Source organism: Lycorma delicatula, chromosome 6 (assembly GCF_047948215.1).
Source record: "Lycorma delicatula isolate Av1 chromosome 6, ASM4794821v1, whole genome shotgun sequence".
NCBI lineage: Eukaryota > Metazoa > Arthropoda > Insecta > Hemiptera > Fulgoridae > Lycorma > Lycorma delicatula.
The window spans coordinates 128,434,017-128,460,442 of record NC_134460.1 but is presented as its reverse complement, the minus strand read 5'-3'; the positions used below and the strand labels follow the sequence as shown (position 1 = coordinate 128,460,442).

At 28.3% G+C, this 26,426-nt stretch overlaps 1 protein-coding gene across 4 annotated transcripts in view; it reads right to left on the bottom strand.

The window, feature by feature from the left end:
• LOC142326216 (ATP-binding cassette subfamily G member 4-like) overlaps positions 1-26,426 on the bottom strand; it is a 278,942-nt gene that overhangs the window by 114,362 nt on the left and 138,154 nt on the right. For 3 of the 4 annotated variants that reach the window (XM_075368501.1, XM_075368502.1, XM_075368504.1), the window contains exon 2: positions 16,933-17,300. In XM_075368501.1, the coding sequence (XP_075224616.1) occupies positions 16,933-17,122 (190 nt within the window). In that variant the 5' untranslated portion in view covers positions 17,123-17,300. The remainder of the gene's footprint in view (positions 1-16,932; positions 17,301-26,426) is intronic. The other variant, XM_075368505.1, reaches the window with a different exon arrangement.

The following is a 26,426-nucleotide window of genomic DNA, read 5'->3' as shown; positions in this document are numbered from 1 at the left end:
AAAAATGTATGAAATGATTTATAATTCATTTAGTGAGATTCAAATATTTAAAATTTTACTTACTTTACTCATACATCAGCAGTACTCAAACCTTTTAGTCAGCTTACCACGAACTAGAAACCTGTGCACATTTTGAGATCTTGTTTTTTTTATTTTAAAATTCTTATACTGATAAAATTTAGAACACTGGTTCTAGTTCTCAAACTGGGTTACATGTAAGAGGTTTTGTGAGTACGCGAAAAAATGAAATAATTTGCACATAAAAATATTCGAAGAAGTAACTTTTAAAATAGTTGATTAATTATTAGTAGGCAAACATACCATTGTTCAATAATAAATTTTACTAGTTACAGCAGTGCAGAAAACGGTAAACTATTCCTGTATCAGCATCTTATCTTTAAATTACGATGGTTGGGTGAAACGTAATGCATAGTCGCTCATAATTTGTAAATGAAAAGAGTCTAATGAATAAGATACAACATAAAATTGCATTTTATTTATTTTAAAATCCTACATTTATTTTTCCACATTTCTATCAACGGTGAACTAGTATTCTCATTCCATCAATGAAGAATGGAATCCGCAGTGAAATGAACACTATTTATATTCCTTTTAATTGCGGTATGCATTGAAAATCACAGGTCACCAAATCTGTTAAACATGGAGAGTATGAAGTAGGTTCAAATTTCAACTTCAGTAGAGACTTGCCGGGTGCACTTCTTAATGTCTGCAGCCAAGGATTATTGTGTTGTAGAATTATCGGCTAAGTGGTTTATCGAACACGACGCACACACCGCCTAAAGTGTTTTAACTTCTTTATCCATCACACAGAATTTACAATCAACCCACTTTCCACGTGTAGTCATTTTTATATACGTATCAGTAATCAGTCACATACATGTGTTTGGAATCTCAGAACACTGTTAAGAGAATTTTTTTTTGATTGTCAGGAACCATATTTCATGCTCTGCTGTTTTTTCTGGGTTGTAACGGTACACGGGAGACAATATTATTGTCTCCCGTCATAATATTGAAAAGGAAGTCATCTTCTTGTACACGATAACGTTTCTGAAACATTACTTTTGTTGTTTATAATTTTCTTTGAGTTTGCGTGGCATCCACCGCCAACAAATTTGACAATAGTTTTACAATAATGTATCTTACCCGTTCTTTCAATATACCTTTCTGGGTAGCGACGCATTGTTGTGTGATACGACAGTCATTTTAAATCAATTCTTCCACTTCCTTTGGTGCTTCGCATAAATCGTATACACTAGTCTACAATTAGGTTCATCCTCAATATTTTCGTTACCAGCTTCTGATGAACCAAATTTTATTTCCCATCCACTCATAATACTTCGATTAATAGTTTCATCATCCTAACCCCGTATGGGGAGACACCCGTCTTGTGACGATTCCAGTCGCCCCCCCTGGTTCCTCAACAGTTTCATCATCACAATCCCCCCTCCCCCAAGCGAGAAGAAATCCCGCCTCGTAGCGTATCTGGTTGCTACACCACCTCCTCTGTTCCTAGCCTTGAATGGCTTTTAATCGGAGGACATCTTCTTGCCTTCAAACTGATCACATTCCACAGTCATCAGTCTGGCCTCGTGAGATGCCACCATCCAGATGTCTCGAGAGACATCCACATCCGTAAATTCCGCACTAGTCATGTTTGCCTTCAAAGAAGACATCAGACACCTAATTCTACCACGTAGCCTTCAGGACTAAGCTAAAAGGCTTCACGCGGAAGATCAGAGACCCCGCGCCTAACTCTACTAATTTCTATCACCATTTAAACAGAATGTACCCACTATACAAACGATTGCTAACAGTTTCATCACCATAAATGAAATTTTGACGGTGATGAATGCCACTAACGTTCATTTTTCCTACAGATTAAAATTCAATCGCTGCATATAGTTTTAGCCGCGTATTGTTAGCACGTACAATGGATTCTACTTAACTGATGATTAATAAAAATTGAGAAAGCGTGGTTAAGGATTTTTTTTTTGTTTTTTTTGTTTTATTAAGTAGGAGAATGAAACTACAAGATCACAGCGCCTCTCGGTTTGTGGGAATTTTGGTCACCCTTTTTTGTTCCAGTAGGTATTACATTTCAGCCGTTCCTCATACTTTAGTTAATAAAAATAGATAATTAAGTAAGCTTTAAAGAGTAATCTATAGTAAAAAAATAAATAAAATCGATTTACAGACTTATTGACCTGTAAGATTTTTGTAATGTGAAGTTAATGTTTGTACATAGTTATATCATAAGCAATATTATTCAAGTTTGGATAATTTATTATTATTATACAATTGTTAGGTTAGATTTAAAAACATTTGGAGAAAATTCAAACAGGTATAATTGCAGTTAAAAGAAAAAAAATTTCCTTAGAATGTAGAGAAATGCATAGTAGATATATATTTTTAACTGGTTTATCTATTATCTTAAGTATACTTACATATGTGATATGTGCACTCTTTCTTACCTTTGTTATCGAATTGATTTTTTTTTTTTTAATAATTACAAATAAGATTATTCATTCTTAATATTTTATTAACATAAATCGAACTTTATTTATATCGAGATTTTATTTCCTATAGTGTTAGATAGATTTTTGTATCCAACAATAACGGTAAATAAAATCTGTAAAAGAATGTGATTTCGATTTATTATATATTTTTTTTTAATTTACATAAAACTTGAAAAATCTTATCCTAAGCGTAAACAGAGAGATAGAATAAGGTTTGTTTCAAACATGAGGGGGGGTATTTACCCTACACCTAAAGTTCATTGTTTATTTTTTGTCTTCAGTAATTTGACTGGTTTGATGTAGCTGTCCAAGATTTCCTATCTAGTGCTAGTCGTTTCATTTCGGTTTACCCCCTACATCCTACATCCCTAAAAATTTGTTTTATATATTCCAAACGTTGCCTGTCTGCTCAATTTTTCCCTTCTACCAATCCCTCCAACTTCAAAGCTACTATTCCAAGATGCGTTAATATGAGGCCTATAAGCCTGTTTCTTCTTTTAACTATATATTTCCAAATGCTTCTTTCTTCATCAATTTGCCGCAACACCTCTTCATTTGTCACTTTATCCACCGATCTGATTTTTAACATTCTCCTATGGCACTACATTTCAAAGGCTTCTAATCTTCTCTTCTCAGGTACTCAGGTTATTTGGGATAACAGGTGTATTATTAAACTATTCAATTAAATTTATTTTCACCCCACTGTACCAACTATTTAAAAATGTTGTATTTTAATTAACATATATCTTGTCATAAAAAAAAAAAATGTTTATTGTCCTAATGCAGTTTTAATCTAAATATTATCATTTATTAGTAACTGTACACAATGCCACAATAATAATTAAAACTGGTTTTATATTACTGTGTTTTATTTATAACTTGTGGTGTCAGTAAACCACAAAAGGATTACGTATCATTTAAAAATGAACTGTCATAGTTTAACTGTTTTAAAACTAAACTTAATAATACTGGAGTTGATATGAGCAAAAAATCTTCAATATTTTTTTTTTTTTTTACTAAATTTTATTCATAATTCGTGGTCCCATAATAAAGTCTACTATACCACTAAAAGATAATAAGCATATCGTAGTTTTAAAACTTAAATTTTATGAATACGATGATCAGATTGGATTTCCTTTAGCCCTATGCTGATTTTTATTATTTTATAGGTGAAACTATTATTACTATTCGTTTAATGAACTAATAAACTATTATTATTACCTCCAGTAAAAGAATAATTGAAAAGTTTGTAATTCAGTTAATTTTTTTTTGATATTTCTGTATCTAATAAATTTTTAACTATGATCAAGGCAGTTCATGATTATTGAGCGGGATGGGAATGGACACCCATTATCTTGAGGTCTTTGATTTTATTATAAGTGGGGTTGTTCGTCTCTTACAAAAGTCGTATGTTGAATATTTCGTCCTTTCTACAAGCTACCACATGCTTTTGATCAAATCATCATTTCGGTTTTTTTTTAATATTTATTGTATCAGTAAGCCAAACAGGTGAAATACCGATTCGACAAATCTTAGCCTTTTAATAACTCCTAAAATAAATAATATCTTTTTTAATTTTTATCTTCTGATTTTAATAAATGAAAATATATATTCTAGTAAGTAAAACCCTACAGTAATTTGACTTATCCTTACATAATGTTGTAATACATTTTAGTGACAAAGATTTAAACCTATCATTACAATGTACTAGAATATTATTCGTATTACGCAACATTACTATACATTACTTTCTAAAACTAAAGTAAAATTACATTCAAATAATCTTCTTAAAGAATTATTCATTTATTATTGACATTTTCCTGAATAAATCTTTTTTTATATTTTATTAACGTAGTATTATATTTGTATAAGTAATGTAAGAGAAACAATTAATTAGTCTTTTCATTATTTTCGTAATTCGATTATGCAGCGTGCAAATAACTTGTTCATTAATAACCATTACAGTAATTTTGAATAATTAATTATTATTATTATTCATGATATTTTTAGTAAAAAAAACTTATTTTGTTGATATTACATTCGTTTATTTTTTATATTATTAACTTAAAATTAATCTTTTTCTACAAATTTTATTTGAAAAAGATTTTCAGTATATTTAACACCTAGTTATTTGTAAGTATAATTACTTTTATGTTATTACATTTATGTTTTTCAACGTAATACGAAATTCCGGTGTTGCATAACATTTTACTGGAATGTTTTAATGTTAGCTTTCAAAATTTGTCACACGTCGCTGTTAATTATAACATTACGTAAGAGTAATAAACACCTAATGTTATTTTTTATTAGCAGAAACGATACGAGTAAATATGCTTATTTAATATTACTTTTCTTTTATGTTGTTTGAAAACTAAAGTCAATCAGCCTTATTTCATTACTTTTACTCCGTTTTACCAATTATTTTTCACCTACTAAAGAGAAAAAACTGTTTATACTTTTTATCTTTTTCATTAATCTATTCACATAACCAGTAGTTATGTGAACTTTAGACCTCGCTCATTTTTATTGAATATAACAAATTAAGCAAAAACGAAATTGAATTGTAAAGTGAATTTTAAATATAAGTGAAGCGAATTTGCAAAATTGAATGCTATTTTTGCCAATGTTAATGGGCAACAATGACTACGACTGTTCAGGAAATCATTCCACTATATCGTCTTTTTTTATGATTTTATATAGATATATTTATAAATATAAAAATAGGTCTTATTAGTCCTCTTCGCAACAGCCAATACAGGCTGCTGTTTTAAAACGAAGATACTATTAAAAAAAAAAACGCCGGACACATCGTTACATCTAGTAACAATGAATCTTTAACGAAAATTGTCATGAAAATAAGAAAACGTCTTTGGTCATTAAAACGTCACAAACATATAACAGAAGAAATGATCAAGTTAGAACAGTATCAAGCTTAAATCGACTTACTGTGACAAAACGTATAGTTATCTACCAAACACGTCTTTCAATACTCTTTTGGTTTTTTGAATTCCGGGAGGATATAAAATATCGGGAAATGGAAAAAGGGGGTAAATTATTCTTTACTCCCTTGCATCCATATGCAAGGGAAGTAAAGAATCCCTTTTTTCTTGCGTACGGGTGTTAGCTAGCTTCTGCTTGGGTTAATAACTAGGTATTGACTGGATCAAAATTGTTTGAATTTAGCAAGTTTATTTTTATACATTGGGCATTTACGAGTATGCTATTTATTGAAGTTAGAAGTCTGGGCTGTCAAAGCGATGGAGAAAATGAGGGAAGGGGTGATACTTCGGGTCATCATTTACCAGGAAAGTTTAGCAATGTCATTACCGATTTTTTATTAATAATCTTGTGACGGAAAAATTTATACATATATATTTTATTCATATAATACTAATTTATTGGTATTTTTCTTTACAAGCAAACTGTTTCGAATAAAAAAATTTCAAGTACTAATTACGTTTGTGTTACTATGTACGTAGTTTTTGCAATGCCTATTATGAAAAAATCGAACGTGAGATACAATTTTAATTTTAATCTTTAAAAATAAAATTATCATTCTCATGATAAGATTAATTGGTTCCATTAAAGTAATGAGTACCTTTTAGATTCATGTTAATCCAGTCAGAAAATTAAAACCTAAATTGAACTCTAATTACTAAAATAAGCCAGTAATACAGGATATAAAATCCTATTACAAGTAATTTTAGGTTACCTTTTATTTCAACTTGATCTGTATATTGTAGCTTTACAAAATAACTGCAATAATAATAATAATAACTTAAGAATTTACCAAATAAATTAGTACTTCAGGTGGTACATAAAGTAATCATTACAAACCAGTTTTATTTTTCACTAGTTTGAAATACCAGAAGAAGCTGCTAAACTTCTGAAATACACAACAATTGAAAACGCTTGTACGCAAGTATCTTAGTAACTGAGTGAAAAAAAAAATGGATTGCCGTATCGAAAGCAGGGAAAATCGTCCCTGTTAGCTTGGTTTGTGATCGGTCAATGGACAACAGACGAAAAAAATTATTGATATAAAAAATATCCTAATAAAATTATCAAAAATAATATTGGTAAAAAATAAAATGTAATATAAGTACAAGAGATAAATTATTATTCCTAATGTGTACGCTGAAATTTGTTCAACTAGTGAACAATAAGCAACCCCCATACCATGATAGAATGAAATGAAAATGATATGTATAACATGTAAATGAGGTGTAATCTTGTATAGGCTCAAGCCGACCACTCCTGAGATGTGAAGTTAATTGAACCCCAAGCATCGAAGTACATCGGTACCTTCTGTAGTATTCAAATCCGTATAAAAGTAACTAACTTTTATTAGAATTTGAACCTCAGAAAATTCGACTTCGAAAATCAGCTGTTAAACGATTGATTTGTGATGACGAATTTACCAATAGACCACTTCGGTGGGCTACAAGAATTAAATTTTAAAAAAAACTGAATCAGAGTGATCTGAAATCACTTCACCATGGTATTATAAAAAAAGCACGAATAAGAATATTAAGAATATTTTTAATTCAAATTTAAGTTTCCAATCTAAATTTAGTTTATTGAAATTCCTCATTCCTCATTTCATCTTATGGAAGGATCACTTCTGTATTAGAATTAAAAAAAAAAATTGATTTTACTATGCTTAAGTAGGTCTCGTAACTTCAGACCGTAGAATGATAGTAGTTGCTTCTCTATATATGTTACTGTACCTATTAATCAGAGCATTACATCTGTAAGTAAAGGAAAAATTGTTGATATTATACATCATTAACATCTGGAAAAAGTATAAACATTTTTTGGTTAATTATTACCCTTATTCTACCATTTTCACTTTCCACAGCATTACCTGTTTAAAAAAGTGAAAATTAAGTAAAATTTAATAAAGCTAACATATTGATTTTAATTTAAAAAAAGAATTATAATATATTTTTTAATTACTCTCCGAGTATTAATTTATTGAATTTTACGACAAGTAATTCACTTAAACTTTCCCATTAAATGTTGGATTGATCCTAAACACTTTCGAATCCATCTTACAGGATGCATCCATAACGTATATCTCGCGTCTTGTCGCCACTCCTTCGAAAACAATAAAAAAAGATCTGATGTCGAAAACACATAACATTCTACGCCTATTAAATTACATATTTTTTTATATATTTATATTTTTTATTACATTTTTTTTTGTTATTATTGAATTATTAGTTATTGTAAAAGTTTTTTTACCATCAGAGGTTAATAGTTATTATTAAATCAATATATTTAAAATTAAAAAAAAAAAAAGTTAAAAAAAGGAAATGAAGTCGGTTTCCAACCGATGTCTTCCTCTTGTAAAATCCAAATATTTCATTAATTAAAATTTTAATGGGCTATAACTCCGGAACCAATGAAAATAAGTACTACTTATATATATATCGTTTAAAAGCTCTCAGTGAGGGCTTATTATTGCAGTTAAGAAAAAGCCCAAAATCCAAATTGTTTGAATTTTAGGCTTTTTTTGGACACTTTAGATCCAGTCGATTGCAATAAAAAGGGTAGGTGCACAACTAGGTATTACAACAGTCCTAAATCCAGAAGATCAACATTCTACGGTTAATCGTTTTTGAGTTATGCGAGATATATGCGTACATACGTACGTACAGACGTCACGCCGAAAGTAGCCAAAATGGATTCAGGGATGGTCAAAGTGGATATTTCCGTTGAAATCTGAAAACCGGGTATTACAAAACTTTTTTCGCGATTATAAAACTTCCCAAGGAAGTAATATAAAGTATATTAATTAAGGCTTTTTGAAAAGGATTTACAAATTTTAAAGCTATATTTTAATTTTTATGAATCGGGAAGTTCGATTTTAATTCATATTATTGATATAAAATGTAAAATATTTTTACACCATTTTAAATTACAATAAAAAGAAGTTATTGTGAAAGATTTCTAGTAAATTTAATTTTTTTTTTCTAAAATTTTATAACAAATAATTCGCAATTTTTCCTTATCATTATAATTTGTTTTTTAATTGGTTAACAATTTTTATAATTAAAATAAATTAAAACGTCACAAACGTGAATCAGGATAAATGAACATTCAAAATTCTTTATAACATAAGCTTAATAAAAATATATTTTTTAATTATTAAGAATAATTAAAATACTTTTTAGAGCTTTGGTAGGAGCGAAGCTCTAATATCCTTTTGATTAGGATTTTAAGTGACGTAAGGATAGCTCTGGGACTGGTTGAATAGACTGAGTTATTGGTTTTAAAATAAATTGCTGAATTTCAATCAAACAATGAGTATTTATGAAAACATTGAATACAACAATTTATTTTACACGTTCTTATTAAATGAACCCAGAAAAATTCTTAAAAAATTTATTTCAAACTGGATGGACTAAACTTTATAAAATATAGTTAATAAACATAGTTTCCTAATTGGAAATATTTTGTTCAGAATATATTTTAACATTATCGATACGTATCAACCAGTCCCTAAATTTAATTTATCCAATAATCAAACGAGATTGGTAAACATTTAACTGAAAGAACCAGAAAGATAAAAAATTGCAAAATAAAAACAGAAAATAAATTTTTTGAATTATCTTCTCTTTCAATGTAGATATGATTTAGTAGTATTGTATGTAGCATAGTATCGTAGGCTAGAAATATAAAGTAAGCCTGAAAGTCTGAAATTCTTCAGATTAAATCAGGTTTTTTAAAAAATGTAATCGAACATATAATATTGTATTATACAATCGAATTACCGTGGTAATATTTTAATTCTAATAAATAAATTATTAAAAACTATTTTCGTAATATTATTACGAATAGTATATTAATACGAGTATTATTACGTGTGTCTACGAATAGGTTAGGTTTTAAACGCATATACCGAATGTTGAAGAGCGTAATATAATTTTTTTACAAAACAAGTTAGGTTTTATTAAACTCCTCATACAGGGCGGGGATATGTACCCCACCCTACAAATGTATTTAAAAATATATATTTTTATTCAAAATTTATATTTTAAATACAGTGATTGTATTTTTATAATTAAAAGCTGGAATATGTAATAGTTTTAGTTACTGTTATTTATCGGCAATATATAATGCAATAATATTAACTAACGGGATAGGTAATTACAAATATTCAGTTTAAATTACTTTCTGATTAATCTTTGTTTCGAGGTCAGTCATAAAACCAATCACTTGTTATTTAAGGTAAATTTAGTTGATGAAACTGGTTACCTTGGACTATTCATAATTGATTATACATAACATACGAGAAAGACGTCGACTGATATTTTGGTAGTTAATTATCTTGGACTGAAAACGATACAAAATATTGTCTAATATATATTATTGGAAGAAAAAAAAATTCTCTTCTTTATTTACTTTTTTAATTTATCATTTAAAAAAATAAATGATCAAATAATCATTAACAATATTTATACTTTCTGTATATATTAAAGATGTCATGAGTGATTCATAATCAACGGCCAACAAAAACGAATGAAGATAAATTGATGAAATGTGTATACATGTTCTTCTTACGGTGCAAATGCACACCAAGGCAGGAGTTTTTGAAATTGTGAGTTTAAAGGGGTAAAATGGAGTGAATGAAATTTACTAATTATTTTTTTTAATTTCTCTGTAACAAAGAAGATATCAACTTATTTTTGGTGTGTGTCATCTTCATGTGAATATCTAAAAACAAATTTCTTTTTTGAAATTCAACATGGAAAAGGGTGAAGAAACATAAAAAAAATTTTGAACAATGATTACAAATGTTCCCCATTTCCGACTATATTAAATGAGATATTCAATAGAGTTGGGCTTGTAAGTATTCTTCAGATGAATATCTAAAAAAAAATTTCGGGTTTTTTTTTAATTTCGATTTTTTAAGGGGTGTGAAGTAAACAGTTAACCACTGTTACTACATTTTCGATGCGACTGGGTGCACCGCCTCCAGTCACCTGACTAAAAAATCTAAAATATAAAATTGATCGATGCGGAAACGCAAGTAACTGTATAGCACGGGCAAACTCGCAACTGACAATGTATCTTTTGATAGTTCTTTTCCAAAAAAAAGGTTAAGAATCTACGATTTACTTTAATACTTTTGCATCAACTGTTATCTTAATTTTCAAAGGTTTTTTAAAAATAAATAAATAAAAATTATTGGTATTTCTATAAAATAAATAGAAATTTATGTTATTTAATATATTCAAAACTCTGAATTACTGATGTTAAGAATACAAATTTTTCTTAAAATCATTATTACGATCGAAGTAAACTCTTTCGAGAATTTTAAATCACATGTTCTTAACAAAACATGTTTAACTCAGTTACTAATATTAAAGTTAATTAGTGTGATTCCTAAATAAATCTTTTTAAATTGGTAATTTTTTCTTAATTAAAATAATTAATTTTTCAATATCGTAGTAATAATTATAAAATGTTATTTAAAATTTCCTTTTAAAATAAAATTACATATTTACCGTAATTATAAAATAATGAATCATTCCTAATAATACTCTTGAAAATGACGTAAGTACTTGAACAAATATATAAATAGATTAAAATAAAATAAATAAAACTTCGTTAAGAAATTTTATTTTATTTATTTATTTTATGATAAATATTTGCGTTCTGTTATTGATAAAATAACACTGTATCATCAGTACATTTATTTCTAATGAAATGGAAAGTTACTAAAATCCGTTACTAAAAGTTACAGTTACTAAAATCGGTTTCGTGCCTTAAAATGCCTATAATGGTTATTTTTTATTCTTTTTTAGTAACTATTACAACATTTAATTTACAAAGTGTAAATACTACTTTTATAATCCATTTTTTAATTTTTAAAAACAAAATAGTCATAAACCGAATGATTCACGAAGAATGTAACAAACTTTCAGGAAGTATTCTACTGGTGAAACTAAAGAAGAGAGTTGACTATAAACTTGGTTAGGGAACGCTTCGTTAGTGAGTGTCGGTTGAAGAAAGATTTCATCCCGATTTTAGCGCTTTCGGTAAAAATGAACCAGATTGTAATTTTTGGGACCCATATTAAGAATAAATTTAATAATTTTATGAAATCTGCCCTGAAAATTGAAAAAGTATGTAGAATAGAACTGTATTTTTAGTAGTATTCGAGAATTTTTTGGTAAAAGAGAAATGATTTTGGTCGAAAACGCGCTATTTTATGTTTAGCGTAAAATACCTTTGTTAAAAGGGTAATAAACATATAACAATTTTAAACAAAACTTGTAGAGAATTTGATTTTGAATAAAATACGATATTATAATAGTTTATAAAAAGCTAAATACAAACGTAAAAATTTCGAAGTTTATTAAATATAAAACATATCGAAACGTGGGAGATTTTAATTAGTTATTAAAACAAAATGTATAATATTATAAAACAAAAGAATTAAATATTTTAGGAAGAGAAACAATTATAATTTAAAATAAAATGAAAGAACAATTAATTAGACATCTTTAAAACTTAATTTTATTTTGTTGTATAAACATTTAATACATGTATAATGCTTCGTAATTAATTTTCTTTTACAACACAATGAAAATATTTTAAATAGATTTTTTCTGTAGAGGGCATTTGATCATCTTCATTTTTAACCCCATACGGTTAAGTTGATTTTTTAAAAAAATGTACAATCTCTTTAATTGTTCCCGTTATACTTAAACAAATATTAATTTGCTTTGCAAGAAAAGCAGTTTGTTTCTACATCGATTTATGTGCTAGTCAACGCAATATAATTAATAGTAATGAGTTGTTTTATCCGTACTAAAATATACCTAAATCTCACAAAAGATTTAGGTATATTTACGTTTTGTGAACTCTCTTTAGGTAGATAATCCTGATAATTCCGATACTAAGGACACGGTCAACTTTGGATTTACTGCATGTATAGTCTTCTTTGGCGTGGTTTGCCTACAGATCTACGGAGGACACTTTTTCCTATCTAATTGTTAAACAAAAAATCAAATTTGAAGCTGAATTGCTTTCTAGTAAAACCAGAGCTTTCTAATCTTAATGTTTATATAAAAAAAAAAAAAAAAAAAAAACATTAAATTGATATTATATTTAAGTTTAATTTTTTAAGATAATATTAGTGATCGATAAATGCCTTGAAAGTTTTCAAATTGAATATTACAGTTCGATTGTAAAAATAGTTTTTAAGATAAATTTTACAACATTTCCGTCATGCTTAAAAGTTTTTAACCGACATCAAAAAAGAAAGCTTCGGTCCGTATAATTTTTTTTATGTTCGTTCGCGCATAACTATTTTCATATTAATCCGATTCAAATAAATCTTGTTGCTTTTCGCGTTTGTACCATGATCTTGAAAAAACTTTTTAAACACAAAAAGTCAGTCTGAAAATTCTCAAAAAAAGTTTTTTCCCGTCCGGCGGAGAGGTAGGGACAATGTGAATCCTGATATTGTGTCACGTTAGATGATGTTGTATGGTCTTCTGTAGGACAGGTAATGTGAGTTTCTCCACAGGATGTGTAGCACCGTTAATAAAATCATAAAAAAACGAGATATCTCGTCTTAAACTTTTCAGACCAACTATAACATTTCATTATGTATAACATACAGCATCGGTAGGGACAGTGGGAATCTTATAATTTTATATACAGTATCACATTACACGGCCTTGATTTCGGTTCCATCTTTTTTAAAAATAATTATTAATAATATTTTTAAAATCTATTGAATCAAGAAAATATAATCACTTTTATTGGAGTTAGGAATAGAACTATTCTTAATATATATTATGCGTAATATTTAGGCCTAATACAGATGTAATGTGATTTTCAGACTATTCTTTTACTTAACTACTTTTAACAAATATTTTAAAGGATATGACTTAGTTGAACATCTATAATATGATAATTAATAAGTTATATATTATGTTAAATATATGAATCAATTTAAAACCCATCTCATACTCAAAAGTTTTAGTATCTGAACTTGGAATTTTTTCGATTTACGATTAACTATTTAGTATGTTATAAAAATCACAAAATATCAGAGAAAATATGTACTCTTTTTTTTATTTAAAAATGTTCGTAATAATTGTACCTGAAAATTTTAAAATTTTATATACTTTACAACTAGGACGTGATCGTCGGAACTACGCTTGAAATAAAGATTATAACTGTATTTTATTTATTTTGAAATAAAGATTATTACTGAAGAAGCATTGTACAGTCAGTACAGCCCCGCTAAAACGCGGCTCAATATGCCGCAGATTGCTCCCCAAAAAATATTTTAATATCTGAAAAAATAAAATAGGATGAAGAAATGCTAGTCACCCGACCACTGTATTCGATAACGATGTAAAACCCTTCATAAATCATTTGAAATTGTCAACAATACTCTTCTAATATAACATCTATCAGTTAGTCACGACCAGTTTGAAAGCCTTGGAATTCCCAAAAACATGATTTAATAAAACTAAACTGCGATTCTAATACAGTAATAGGAGAAATTCTTATGATATACTGTACATGACTCATTTCCTGTAACAACGATAAGACCATTAATGTGTTGCCTGTACAAGGCATAGTATACGGAAACTGAATGTTTGATTTATTTTAAGCTGCTTTTGCTTTTACTGTGTTTATCAGTATCTTTAAGTTTTATTACGTCGGTTAATTTATTACATTTTGTAGTATTTGATTAATTCGTATTTGCCTAATATTTCTAAACCAAAAATGTATTCTGTAAAGGAAATATTAGAAATTATTGAAAAGATTAGGACAGGTCGTTCGAAAGTCAGTTTATCCCGGGAACTCGGTGTACTGAATGTACGTACTGTACGTGGTTGGGTGAAAGAAGATAAACTGCGTTCTTTTATTGATTCGGTAGACGACGGTCGAACTTGATCGCAAAAAGGTTAGACTCGGTGATGTTAAAGTTTTAGATGAGTGTATGTACCTTTGGTTTTTGTAAAAACGGAGTGAAGTAGTGCCGCTATCATGGCCAATACTTCAAGCTCAGGCACTAAAGTTTCATGAACAACTTAACAATGGAGAAGAATTCAGTACTTCTAGCGGTTGGTTATCGAGATAGAAAATCCGTCATGGCATAGGCCAAGTAAATATAGAAGGAGAATCTCGTGCAGCAGATGCGACGGCAGCTGAATATTTTCCACAAACAATATTACAGTTACAGAAGAAAATAACTTCAGTGACAAACAGTTGTATAATTCTTATGAAACTGCTTTCTATTATAAACTATTGCCAACAAAAACATTAGATGCGAAGCGTACACCAAATAAGTCTGGTGTGAAACGAACAAAGAAAGGGTAACTTTTCTTTTGTGTGCCAATATGTCAGGAAATTATAAATTGAAGCCGTTGCTCATTGGCAAGTACGCCAGCCCACGTTGTTTCCAACACGTTAATATGAATTCATTACCGGTTATTTTTAAAAATAGTAAAAATGCTTGGATGACGTGTAATATTTTTTTAACGTGGTTTAACGACGAATTTGTGCCTTGTGTTAAGAATTATCTACGGGTTCGAAATTTGGAAGAAAAAGCTTTATTGCTTTTTGACAATTGCCCTGCTCATCCGCCTACTGACTTGCTGAAATACAGATGGGAAAATAATCGCAATATTTTTACCCGTTACCCAAGAACACCGTATCTTTGATCCAACCATTAGACCGAGGAGTTATTCGGGCATTTAAAGCTTCTTACCGACGAGAGCTACTGACCGCTATCGTTAACTCAGAATTACAAGTAACAGAATTTCGTAAAACTGTCATTAAAAAGTGTTGTATACAGCGCTGGAACAGTATGGAGTAACGTAAATGCTATTACAATTAAAAATTGTTGGTCGGTATTGTCACAGAGTAACACAGAAGACATTGAAACAGGAAATGTTCATATTTTTACTGACGAACACGCACTGAAGTTGTCAAATTCAACCGGGCAAGAATTATCTTTAAGTGATCTCAATGAGTGGGTTCAAGAAGACAATCAAACACCCGTTGCCCGTTACATGACCGACAAAGAAATTGTAAACTCCGTTCTACAACCTAACGATAATTTGTCGGAGGAAGAAGAGCAAGGTGCCGCTGAGGTCGCTGTTACGGAGTCTACACCCTCAATAAAAGACGTTCTGGAAAATATAAGTAGTGTAATAACATGGATGGAGCAACAAAGTGATAGTGATGATCATCATTTATTGCACTTACAAAAGTGTAAAGTCATATATTATAAAGAAGAAACGTACAACCGCGAAACAAAAAATAATAACTTGTTATTTTAAAAAATAATTTACGTTCAAAGAAAAAATATCGTATCTTCCGCACTTAACTTGTTTCTGTGTAAGTGCACATTATACTGTATTGGCTTTTTCTATTAAACCATTATTACTTGATTTTTTCCTATTTTTTTTTAATCGATTCCCTTTGTGATTTAAAATTTACTTCTCAGAATAACGCGATCAGCCTATAACGCGGGTGTCACGTAAGTCCCTCGATAATCGCGTTATAGCGGGGTTACACTGTATTTTTTTTTTTTTGTAAATAGCTCTTCCGTATTTCATTCATGACGTTTTCTTCGTTGATTAACCTGTGAGTTGTTACTTCTAGTCTCAATCTTTTTTTAAGAATTCGGGACTCTTTATAGCAAATAAATTTCTTTTTGAAAATTGTGGATTACTTTACAGGTTTGTCATTTTTTAAATAGTTTGATATTTTTGCTTTTCTTTATAACTTATTTCATATTTTTTTAGGTTAAGATATAATTTGAATTATGATAATTTTCATAAATTACTTTGTAACACCTTAAATAAGTTGAAAACAAAGTAATTTGTAAGAATTATTTTGATGGGAATAAATTTTTCTAATTACGTACTTTGTAATGAATTTTTTTAGTTATATTATTTTTTTCAAAATGATAGCAATCAGAATCGATATAATTGTTTAGCGTGGTGTAGGGTCTCGGCCTTTCACCGGAAAGTTCTGGTTTCGAATCCCGGTCAGGCACGGCATTTTTCATACTGTACAAAATTGCATTTCCATCTTCCCACGTTCAACCTTCTCTGTAACTTCCGTGGCGAATTAATTTATCAAGCAAATAAAAAATGTCAGAAACTTTGAAACACTATATTTTCCACAAGCTGTTCTCTTAAAAAATTAGAATATTTTTTTTGTTCTAAGGTTTGTAAAAAACGTTAAAAATTTATAAATATTTAATATAAATTCCTTAATAAAACTAAGAACAATAATATTTTTAATGCAACTTTTTTTACTAATGATAATGTATTATATAAATAATATTAATGTATTTTAGGTTTATATATATAGTATTAGTAATATTTATTGATTGACTTACCTGCTGTGTATGAAAGATCCTGAAATTCGATATCAACGGCCGGTCTTTTAGCCATTCTTGTCAGGGTGGTCAATTCCACCCTTGTAGGAATCCTTGTCACTACCGGGGGTAACGGTCGTGTAAAATCCGACCTCCCACAACTGATTCCGTCTCCTGCACATGGTAAAACTTCAACTACACTTTCTGACATAATATTTTGTTTATCTTATGGCTTTATTTATAAAGTTATTTATTATTAAAACGATTTTATAGTACTGTTTGTATTTTATTATTTATCTTTACCAATAAGTTCATAAACTTATATTATCTTCAGTTCATTATAGTTTTACTTTTTTTTACTTTAAATATTTCCATTGCGCAGGTATATTCTGATAGAATTAAATACATAATACATAAATACATAGATAAATATATTATTTATTGGTGATGAAGTAACAAAAAATATTTTACCGCATATGAAGTATTTCTCTCAATTATCATTAAGAAAATGAAGTTTCGTAAAGACATACTTTCTAGTCAATTAATATTTTAAGTAATCATAGGTTATACTAGCAATAAAATTAAAAATACATTTATAAAAATATGTTTACTGTCTATTTTATGTAATTACAGATATTTACAAGGTCTGATTATTTTATCTTACTGGGTAAGGAAACGCCCACTTTAATGAATCATGTAACTTTTATCTTTGTTCTCATTTCATGAGTTCCGTTAGCTTGAATCATAATTTAAATTTATCAGAATTCCTTCTTTTTGTCGGAAAAACTATCAGATGATATTGGTTAAACTAAATATTTTTATATGGTTTTTTTTCTTTTAATTAGGTCTCAAAATGTTTCAAAATTTACTACTAGGTTTTATGTTCTCTATATTCTAAATTTTCTAACCATGACACCTTTTCCTTAGCTTTTTATCTTCTTTTATTCAAGCTAAGTTGAATTTTAATTCCATATGTTATATATACATTTTTTTTTAAATTGAATTCTTCATCACTGATCTTTGTGTTAGTCAGAATTATATAAACAAAATTCCCTTCCAAGGAAAAGATACATTCATTAAAAAAATCTCTGTTATTAAAACTTTCAACAATTACAATTAAGTAAAACGTATCATTTCTATATCATCAAAAATTTAATGAAAAACGAAAGACATTTATTTGAAAGAATTTTTACTGGAGTAATCCTAAACAATCTTTATTTGAAGCAATTATTAATTTAGAAACAATCCATTATTGGATTAGTTACATTATTTGTAATAAATTTAAATTCCAGAGAAGAAACTACTGTATACTGTATTATGTACACGTCTTTCATCTTATGATTGACTGTATATCATTTGATGGCAAGAAAATAAAATACCTTGTGATTTTCAACGATTGAAACATAAAATGTAATTAAAAATTTCAATCTGAAATCATAATCTGTATTTCCCAACTGGACAGAGACAGTAAGTACACTTTACATAACGCATTCTAACACAATGAAACGGAATACGTATTTGTTTCATTACACAATCTATTCTTGTCATTCTTTTCGGGCTAAGATAGCTAAAGTAGAAGTGACAGCTAAGCATATTTTTGGGCATCCTCTGTGTAGCCACAAGTGATTAACAATTAACTCTATGGCTTTGATTGATGCAGTCATTTGCCGCCCACTAAATTTAAAATTGTAGCTGACATATGTACCTGATGTATACAGCGTTGCTGTAACTTGAATAGCAGGAAAATAATTTAACTAATCCAATAATGGATTGTTTTTAAATTAATAATTGCTTCAAATAAAAATTGTTTAGGATTGCTCCAGTAAAAATTCCTTCAAATAAACGTCTTAAGTTTTTCATAAAATTTTTGATAATAAAGGAATGATACGTTTTACTTAATTGTAATAGTTGAAAGTTTTAGTAACCGAGATTTTTTGAATGAATGTAATCTTTTTCTTGGAAGGGAATTATGTTTATATAATTCTGATTAACACAAAGATCAGTGAAGGAGTGAAGGATCAGTGAAGATCTATTTATCCGTCAGAATTAGTTGTTGCAAATCAAACTCTACGATGAACTTGGTATGCCTACCTGAGGGATACGAAAATCAACCCTCTCCATATACAATGGAACTTTGTAAAGAACAACAATTTTGTGTTAGCTGAGAACTTGGTCCAGGACCACCATTTGTTTCAGCTAAAGTATCACCAGACCTGTCATGGTACAACTAAAAGTACACCAACGTTTTAAGCGAGCTAAACCTCTTCGTCGATAAGCAGTAGATCACTGGACGAATCACCGACCGACTTGTCCAGACCTTGTACCACCCGTTACGCAAGGAGGAAGCCAAAGTTCGCCCTGAGGAGGCACAAGACAATGGTCAAATTCAGCAAAGATTTTCTGTCAGGTTACAGAATATCTGGCTTTCTGAAAACTCTCTGATCTGTTCTGTAAATGTACAGAACAGAGCAGAGAGTTCTGAGATTTGATAATTCAATCTTCTTGTTTTTTCTTATAATTAAGGGCCAGTCCCTCTTGAATCTAAAGCTTAATTGGCTGACGGAATAATTTTGGCATTATTTATACCTTCTAAATTTACAGCCTTGCCCCGTGGTACTAAATACTCTGAAAAATATTCTTATATTAATCAACAGTCATATATTCCATCCACATGCTTTCAAAATTATTCGCACAACAACATTACGTCGGTCCAAACGTACAAGAGATTCTAATAAGCGTTTCTTTCTGTATGATTAATTTATATTCAATACCAGTTACCGGAACATCGGCTGTTTAGTAACGTTACACGTCGCGTGCAAGTATTTGATTGCGGTACTTTGATAGACAATCTGTATTATCTATAAACGTTTGGTGTCTCGGTATTAGAATGATATATTATTTTATGATAAAATAATTGCTTTTAACAAATTTTATAGGACGGGTGAAAAAATTGGTCAGTGAAAAAAATTGCAACTATGTTGGAGTAGATGAATGCTTCTTAATGACAAAGGAATAAATAAAATAACAGTATTTCATAAAGTAACTTATTAATGGTTTTATGTTATAACAATTGAAAACTACAAAGAGATGGGTTGTTGTGGAGGTGAAAACTACATAGAGATGAGTTGTTGTGGAGACTAATCAGTAAAAGTGCGGTTGTTAATATATTCATAATTATAGCGGAAACATTAAAAGTGATTATGATTGATAAAAGAAGGACAGTTTATAGAAAATAATGAAAATAATAAACAGGACATTATACTTAGAAAAAATCTTAATTCTTTTTCATCAAATTTTTTTTGAAACTATTGCACAATCTATTTATCAGAATTGCGAAAGAATAGAAATAAATATGTGAGAAAGAAAGAGATTCTTAATGTAAATGACATTTAGTGAACGGAGTAATTTGTGTTATGAGTACGTAACGTTGCAAAATATTAAATAGGTTAATAGCAAGCTAATTATTATTATTATTTATCGACTATATTAAATATGTTTTGTGTTGTACTTCAAATTTATTGAATCGTAAAATATATTTATTTACGTATTAGGTTATATTAATTGTATATTTGTTCCATTTTATTTTACTTAGTTATCTTTTTTAATTTAGCAGGCATTCTAGCTTTATCATATACCACAAATCATAAAAGTAATAGGAAAATAATAATAAATAAAAAGGAACTATTAATAACATTAGGTAATATATTATTTTTATCATGTTACTTATCAAGGATTTAACCAAATAGTATTGCATTATTTATTGTAATTTAATTATTTGTACGATTTTAATTTGTTGCAATTAATTGGTTAATGAATATAACAAAAAAATTTGTCATTTTTAAAAAACAATCATTTATCTTAAGCAGCACGTGTAATGTTTATTTTTTTCAGTAAAAGAATAATTTTCTGTGAATTTTTTCTTAACTTCCTTTTTTCGTATTAAAATTGCTAACATTTTTTTTAATAAAGAAAAAATAAAATATTGGTTTAAAAAATAAAAAAATATTTAAATTTAGGTTATATAAAATAGTAGTATTAATACAGTTCGTTACATATGAGTGATTTACGGAAACTAGAACACTATTGTTAGAGTCATGGTCCGATTATTTTTTTTTATTTATGTTTGTATTTTTTTAAAAATACGACATGAATTTCGCATAATTTTTTTTTTTAATGCTGGACTATTCTCTTTTAATCAAATTAAATCAATTGATATCGGCCACGTTTAAAAAGGTTTTAAAATAAAATTACAAAATTGTAATAACAATTATAATTTTGGGTCCAAAAATAAAAGATGTCATTAATATAAAATCTTTTTAAAAGTGCTTTGTTTCATATTCCAAAAGATTAAAAACCCACCACCGGTTTGGTCTAGTGGTAAACTCGTCGTCGTAAATCAATTGATTTCGAAGTCGAATCCTAATACAGGTAGTTGCTTTTATTCGGATTTGAATATTAGATCGTGGATGCCAATGTTCTTTGGTGGTTAGATTTCAATTAACCTCATGTCTCAGGAATGGTCGGCCTGAGTTTGGTAAAGACCACACATTTACCGTTACAGTTACATTACACCGATAAATCGATAATGGATTTAATTGTTGATGCAACTATAAATAAAAGTATTAAAAAAAAAGAATTAGAAATCTTTTGGAGTTAAAGTTAAACTAAAAAATAAGTTATTAAATTGGAAAAAATTTAGAGCTAGAAAATGAAATAAGCAATCTGATAATTTAATTAATTAAACGACTGAAATCATAATCTTACAAAAACAAAGTTTTTAAAACAATTCAGATTCATGCCAAACATTTTTTTGAGACGTGAGGTTAATTGAGCCCCAAACCACCAAAGTACACCGTTATTTACTGTGTAGTATTCAATTCCGTATAAAATCAACTAACATTTACTAGGATTCGAACCTTAGAACCATCCATTTCGAAGATCAGCTGTTAAACAATTGATTTTGTGACGAAGAGTTTTGGGGTGCTAATATAAAAAAAAGATTAAAAAAAAGAACGTCTTCCTAAAAAGTGAATATAATAGCGTGAACTAAGATTCTTTAGAATTAATGAGTTTATTTGTTTAACAATATATTTTTCCTTTAATCTTCCAACAAATTTTGTTTGTTTCTCACGAATAGCAAAATTACAGATTTTGCATTATAGAGTGAATTCCAAATTAAAAAAAAAAAAAACACAAGTAAACATAAAATAAAATTACCTCAAAAGTCCATGGGAATTTATAATTATACTTTTTAATAATTTTTCACTGATTTATTTGATATAAATGACTATGGCAGGTGTTTCCTCTAAAGATTTAAAAAAAATAATTATTAAAATAATTTAAAAAAAATTAGGGTTCAAATACAGAGATAGAAGAACAATTGCTAACATATACAGGAACCAAACAGAAACAGTAACAATTGAAGAACATAAGAAAGAAGCCGTAATAAGAAAGGGAGTCCGACAAGGATGTTCCCTATCTCCGTTACTTTTTAATCTTTATATGGAACTAGCAGTTAATGATGTTAAAGAACAATTTAGATCCGGAGTAACAGTACAAGGTGAAAAGATAAAGATGCTACGATTTGCTGATGATATAGTAATTCTAGCCGAGAGTAAAGAGGATTTAGAAGAAACAATGAACGGCATAGATGAAGTCCTACGCAAGAACTGTCGCATGAAAATAAACAAGAACAAACCAATAGTAATGAAATGCAGTAGAAATAACAAAGATGGACCATTGAATGTGAAAATAGGAGGAGAAAAGATTATGGAGGTAGAAGAATTTTATTATTTGGGAAGTAGAATTACTAAAGATGGACGAAGCAGGAGCGATATAAAATGCCGAATAGCACAAGCGAAACGAGCCTTCAGTAAGAAATATAATTTGTTTACATCAAAAATAAATTTAAATGTCAGGAAACGATTTTTGAACGTGCATGTTTGGAGTGTCGCTTTATATGGAAGTGAAACTTGGACAATCGGAGTATCTGAGAAGAAAAGATTAGAAGCTTTTGAAATGTGGTGCTATAGGAGAATGTTAAAAATCAGATGGGTGGTTAAAGTGACAAATGAAGAGGTATTGCGGCAAATAGATGAAGAAAGAAGCATTTGGAAAAATATAAAAAATATAGTTAAAAGAAGAGACAGACTTATAGGCCACATACTAAGGCATCCTGGAATAGTCGCTTTAAATATTGGAAGGACAGGTAGAAGGAAAAAATTGTGTAGGCAGGCCACGTTTGGAATATGTAAAACAAATTGTTAGAGATGTAGGATGTAGAGGGTATACTGAAATGAAACGACTAGCACTAGAAATGGAATCTTGGAGAGCTGCATGAAACCAGTCAAATGACTGAAGACAAAAAAAAAAAATTATTAAAATCTGAGTTTTTGAAAAAAGGAATACTGTTACATAAAAAATACACATACGTGTAAAATAAAGAATCTCATATTATTATTTTTGTCTTTTTAAATTGTTAAAAAAATGCTATATTTATTACAATAAATCTGGTTGCTACGAATACGTCAACCGTTTATCTGTAACAAGAAATACAAATTTCCTTGGGGTTTAAATTATGTATACGGAAAGACATTTTTATTTATTTTTTTATTGTTTTCTTTATTTACTTTTTTAAAATTTATTTGAAGGCTAGTATAAAAAAATATAAAATTATTATGGATTATAGCACTTTGTGAAACACAAACAATAGAAAAGATTCAAGGTCAGGAATACATAGAATACATTTAAAACATTGATGTAAAGAATAATATTGATGATGATATAGATTTATAGAGATCAAAAATTGTGTGAAGAGGAATTGGAAAACATCAATTTATAACTTCATTTTGTAAGTTTTTAGCTAAATTTTACAAAACAGTACTAAGTTGCATTTGGGTCATTTAAGTTCTTCTAAAGATAAAAATTTTAGAAAGATAAAAAAAAATTAGGTACAGAAGTAGCCGGCCTCCGTGGCGCGAGTTGTAGCGTCTCGGCCTTTCATCCGGAGGTCCCGGGTTCGAATCCCGGTCAGGCATGGTATTTTCACACGTATTGTCATTCATCTCATCCACTCAAGTTATACCTAAAGGTGGTCGCGGAGGTAAAAAAAAAGATACAGAAGTAAATGTTTTTAAATAAAAATATTAGAAATATATATGAAGACAGATAGGTAAGTTTGATGAACTTTTAAAATGATTTAAAAGGGAAAATTTTCCATGTAATAAAAACTACAGTTACATACACCTTTGTATCTTGTTTTAACACAATACGATTGTAGCAGCCGCATAGAATAAGGTACTAAACTAGTAGTAAGTTTGTCTAACTCAAGAATTACACGGATTCAGGTTAAGAAGGACGTTAGGAAACTAAAATTTGAACGTCACAGATTTGCAAGCAGCAGCTACAATTTAATTATAGTTTTTTATAATTTTAATGGTTTTATTGTAATTTTAATTAAACGTACAATATAATTCCTATTCTCTGCTTAATTTCATTATTCGTTTTATTTTTAAACAGTTTTTACTTATAAGAAAATAAGAATATTTTATGTTAGGATCTAACTACAGCATCTAAGAAACAAACCATTCGTTGTAATTTTCCTTAATAAAGACAGCAAATTAATTTAAAAACTGGTATTTTAAACTTCCGTATTATTGGGAAATTTTTATATTTCATGTTGGCAAAACATAAACAAACAATCAACTTTACCTGTATTGTTTGTATACATAGTTACAAAGACCAGTTTCTTCGAATAAATATCTATTTTTAAAGATTATAATTAATTAATTAAAACAAACATCCTTTATTAAATTTAAAAAAAATATTAAAAATAATTCAGAAATAAAATAAATACGAATGATAGATCTCCTTAAAAATCGTATAATTACCATTATTTAAAAAGTGGGTATATTTTTTGTGTTTTTATAATGCTTCCGGCCAAGAACTCGGCTGAGAAATACAGCTGTCCATCTGAACGTGGCGATAAATATTACCGCATATTTTAATTTTATCATTAAAATTAGGAGCAAGGTAACATAATGTTTGTTACTCCATTATTTTTTAAAAGGGTAAGAAAGTGGATTTGTACTTAATTATTATTGGTTGAGATTATTTGTTTAATATTGCTGGGATTTTTTTATAAAAACTTATTTTAATTCTGCACTATAGAATCCATTTATGTACAATTTTACGAAAAATAATAAAAATTGTGTTATTATATTAAATCTGGGTTCTTACTTATATTTTGTTTACAATTAATAAAATTAGTTTTATAATAATATACTTTGCAAAGAATGTTAATTAGTCTTAATATTAATTAATTATTACCAATTAATTAGCTTCTTTGAAATATGTTAGTAAATATAAAACTCTTTTTGTAAATAAATAAAATATGTGCCTGCTTGTTTTCAGTTTTATTCTTAATGTTTATTATTGTTATTTTTCTTTTTAAATGCGTTTATAATGTATTTAAAATAAGTTCATAATGGTTAATTACATAACCATTAACATAACCTTTTAGAAAGTTAAATTGCTATTTATTTATTAAATATCAGAATTAATATGCAAGCCTTACTTAATTTTACATTATTAAAAACATTTTGATTGGTATAATTATACTTATAGAAAAATAAGTATTATTATTTGTATTAGATTAAATATACATCACGCATGAAAGAAGTAATACAAATCATAAGCCTATTACAAGCAAAGTGAGCATTTATGTTTTCGTATAAAAAAAACCGTTTGTTTTAACATTTTTGTTTTAGAAGTAAAAATCTTTTATTTAAACCTTTGTATAATTAATATTAATACTAGAGAAGAAAATTATAGAAGATTAGGAAAAATTTAGAAGAAAAGAGTAGAGATAATTGAAATATAATACAGAGTAATCCTACACATAAGGTATTTGAAATGAACAGATTTTAAAGTGAAATAGATATAAATAAAAAATGAAATTAGATTATATAATCATCTGTGAAGACGCCCAGATTTAGTTAATTTTATTTAATTTGCACAAAGATGAATAAATTGTAAAAATTGTAGACAAAATTTGGAACAATAAAGTAGACCACTACATGGTGTAGGTCACCATGTAAAATACCAACTGAATATCAACCCAATCAAATTATCAACTGGAATAATGTAGTGTAGAAACCGATGTATGAAGTCATTTAATATGTAAAAATTACGTTAATATTTACACGGAAGAATAACATTACACAAACTACCAACATTAAAAGTAATCAAAACCTATATTATTACAAACATTAAAATTTACATGTACGAGAGGTTTTTTTAACAAAAAAGATCATAAGCTGACGTCAGTTATAAGTTACTCGTAACCTTGACGTGGCTAGATTAACTAATAAATAAAAGTGAAATGGTTTCCCGTGCCTTTACCCCGAGGCAAAAATATTGTTTCACATCGATATACCAAACTTATCAAAATTCAGATCTTTATAAGTGAAGTTTTCACTTTGTTTACCATTGTGGATGAATGAGAAACACCATTG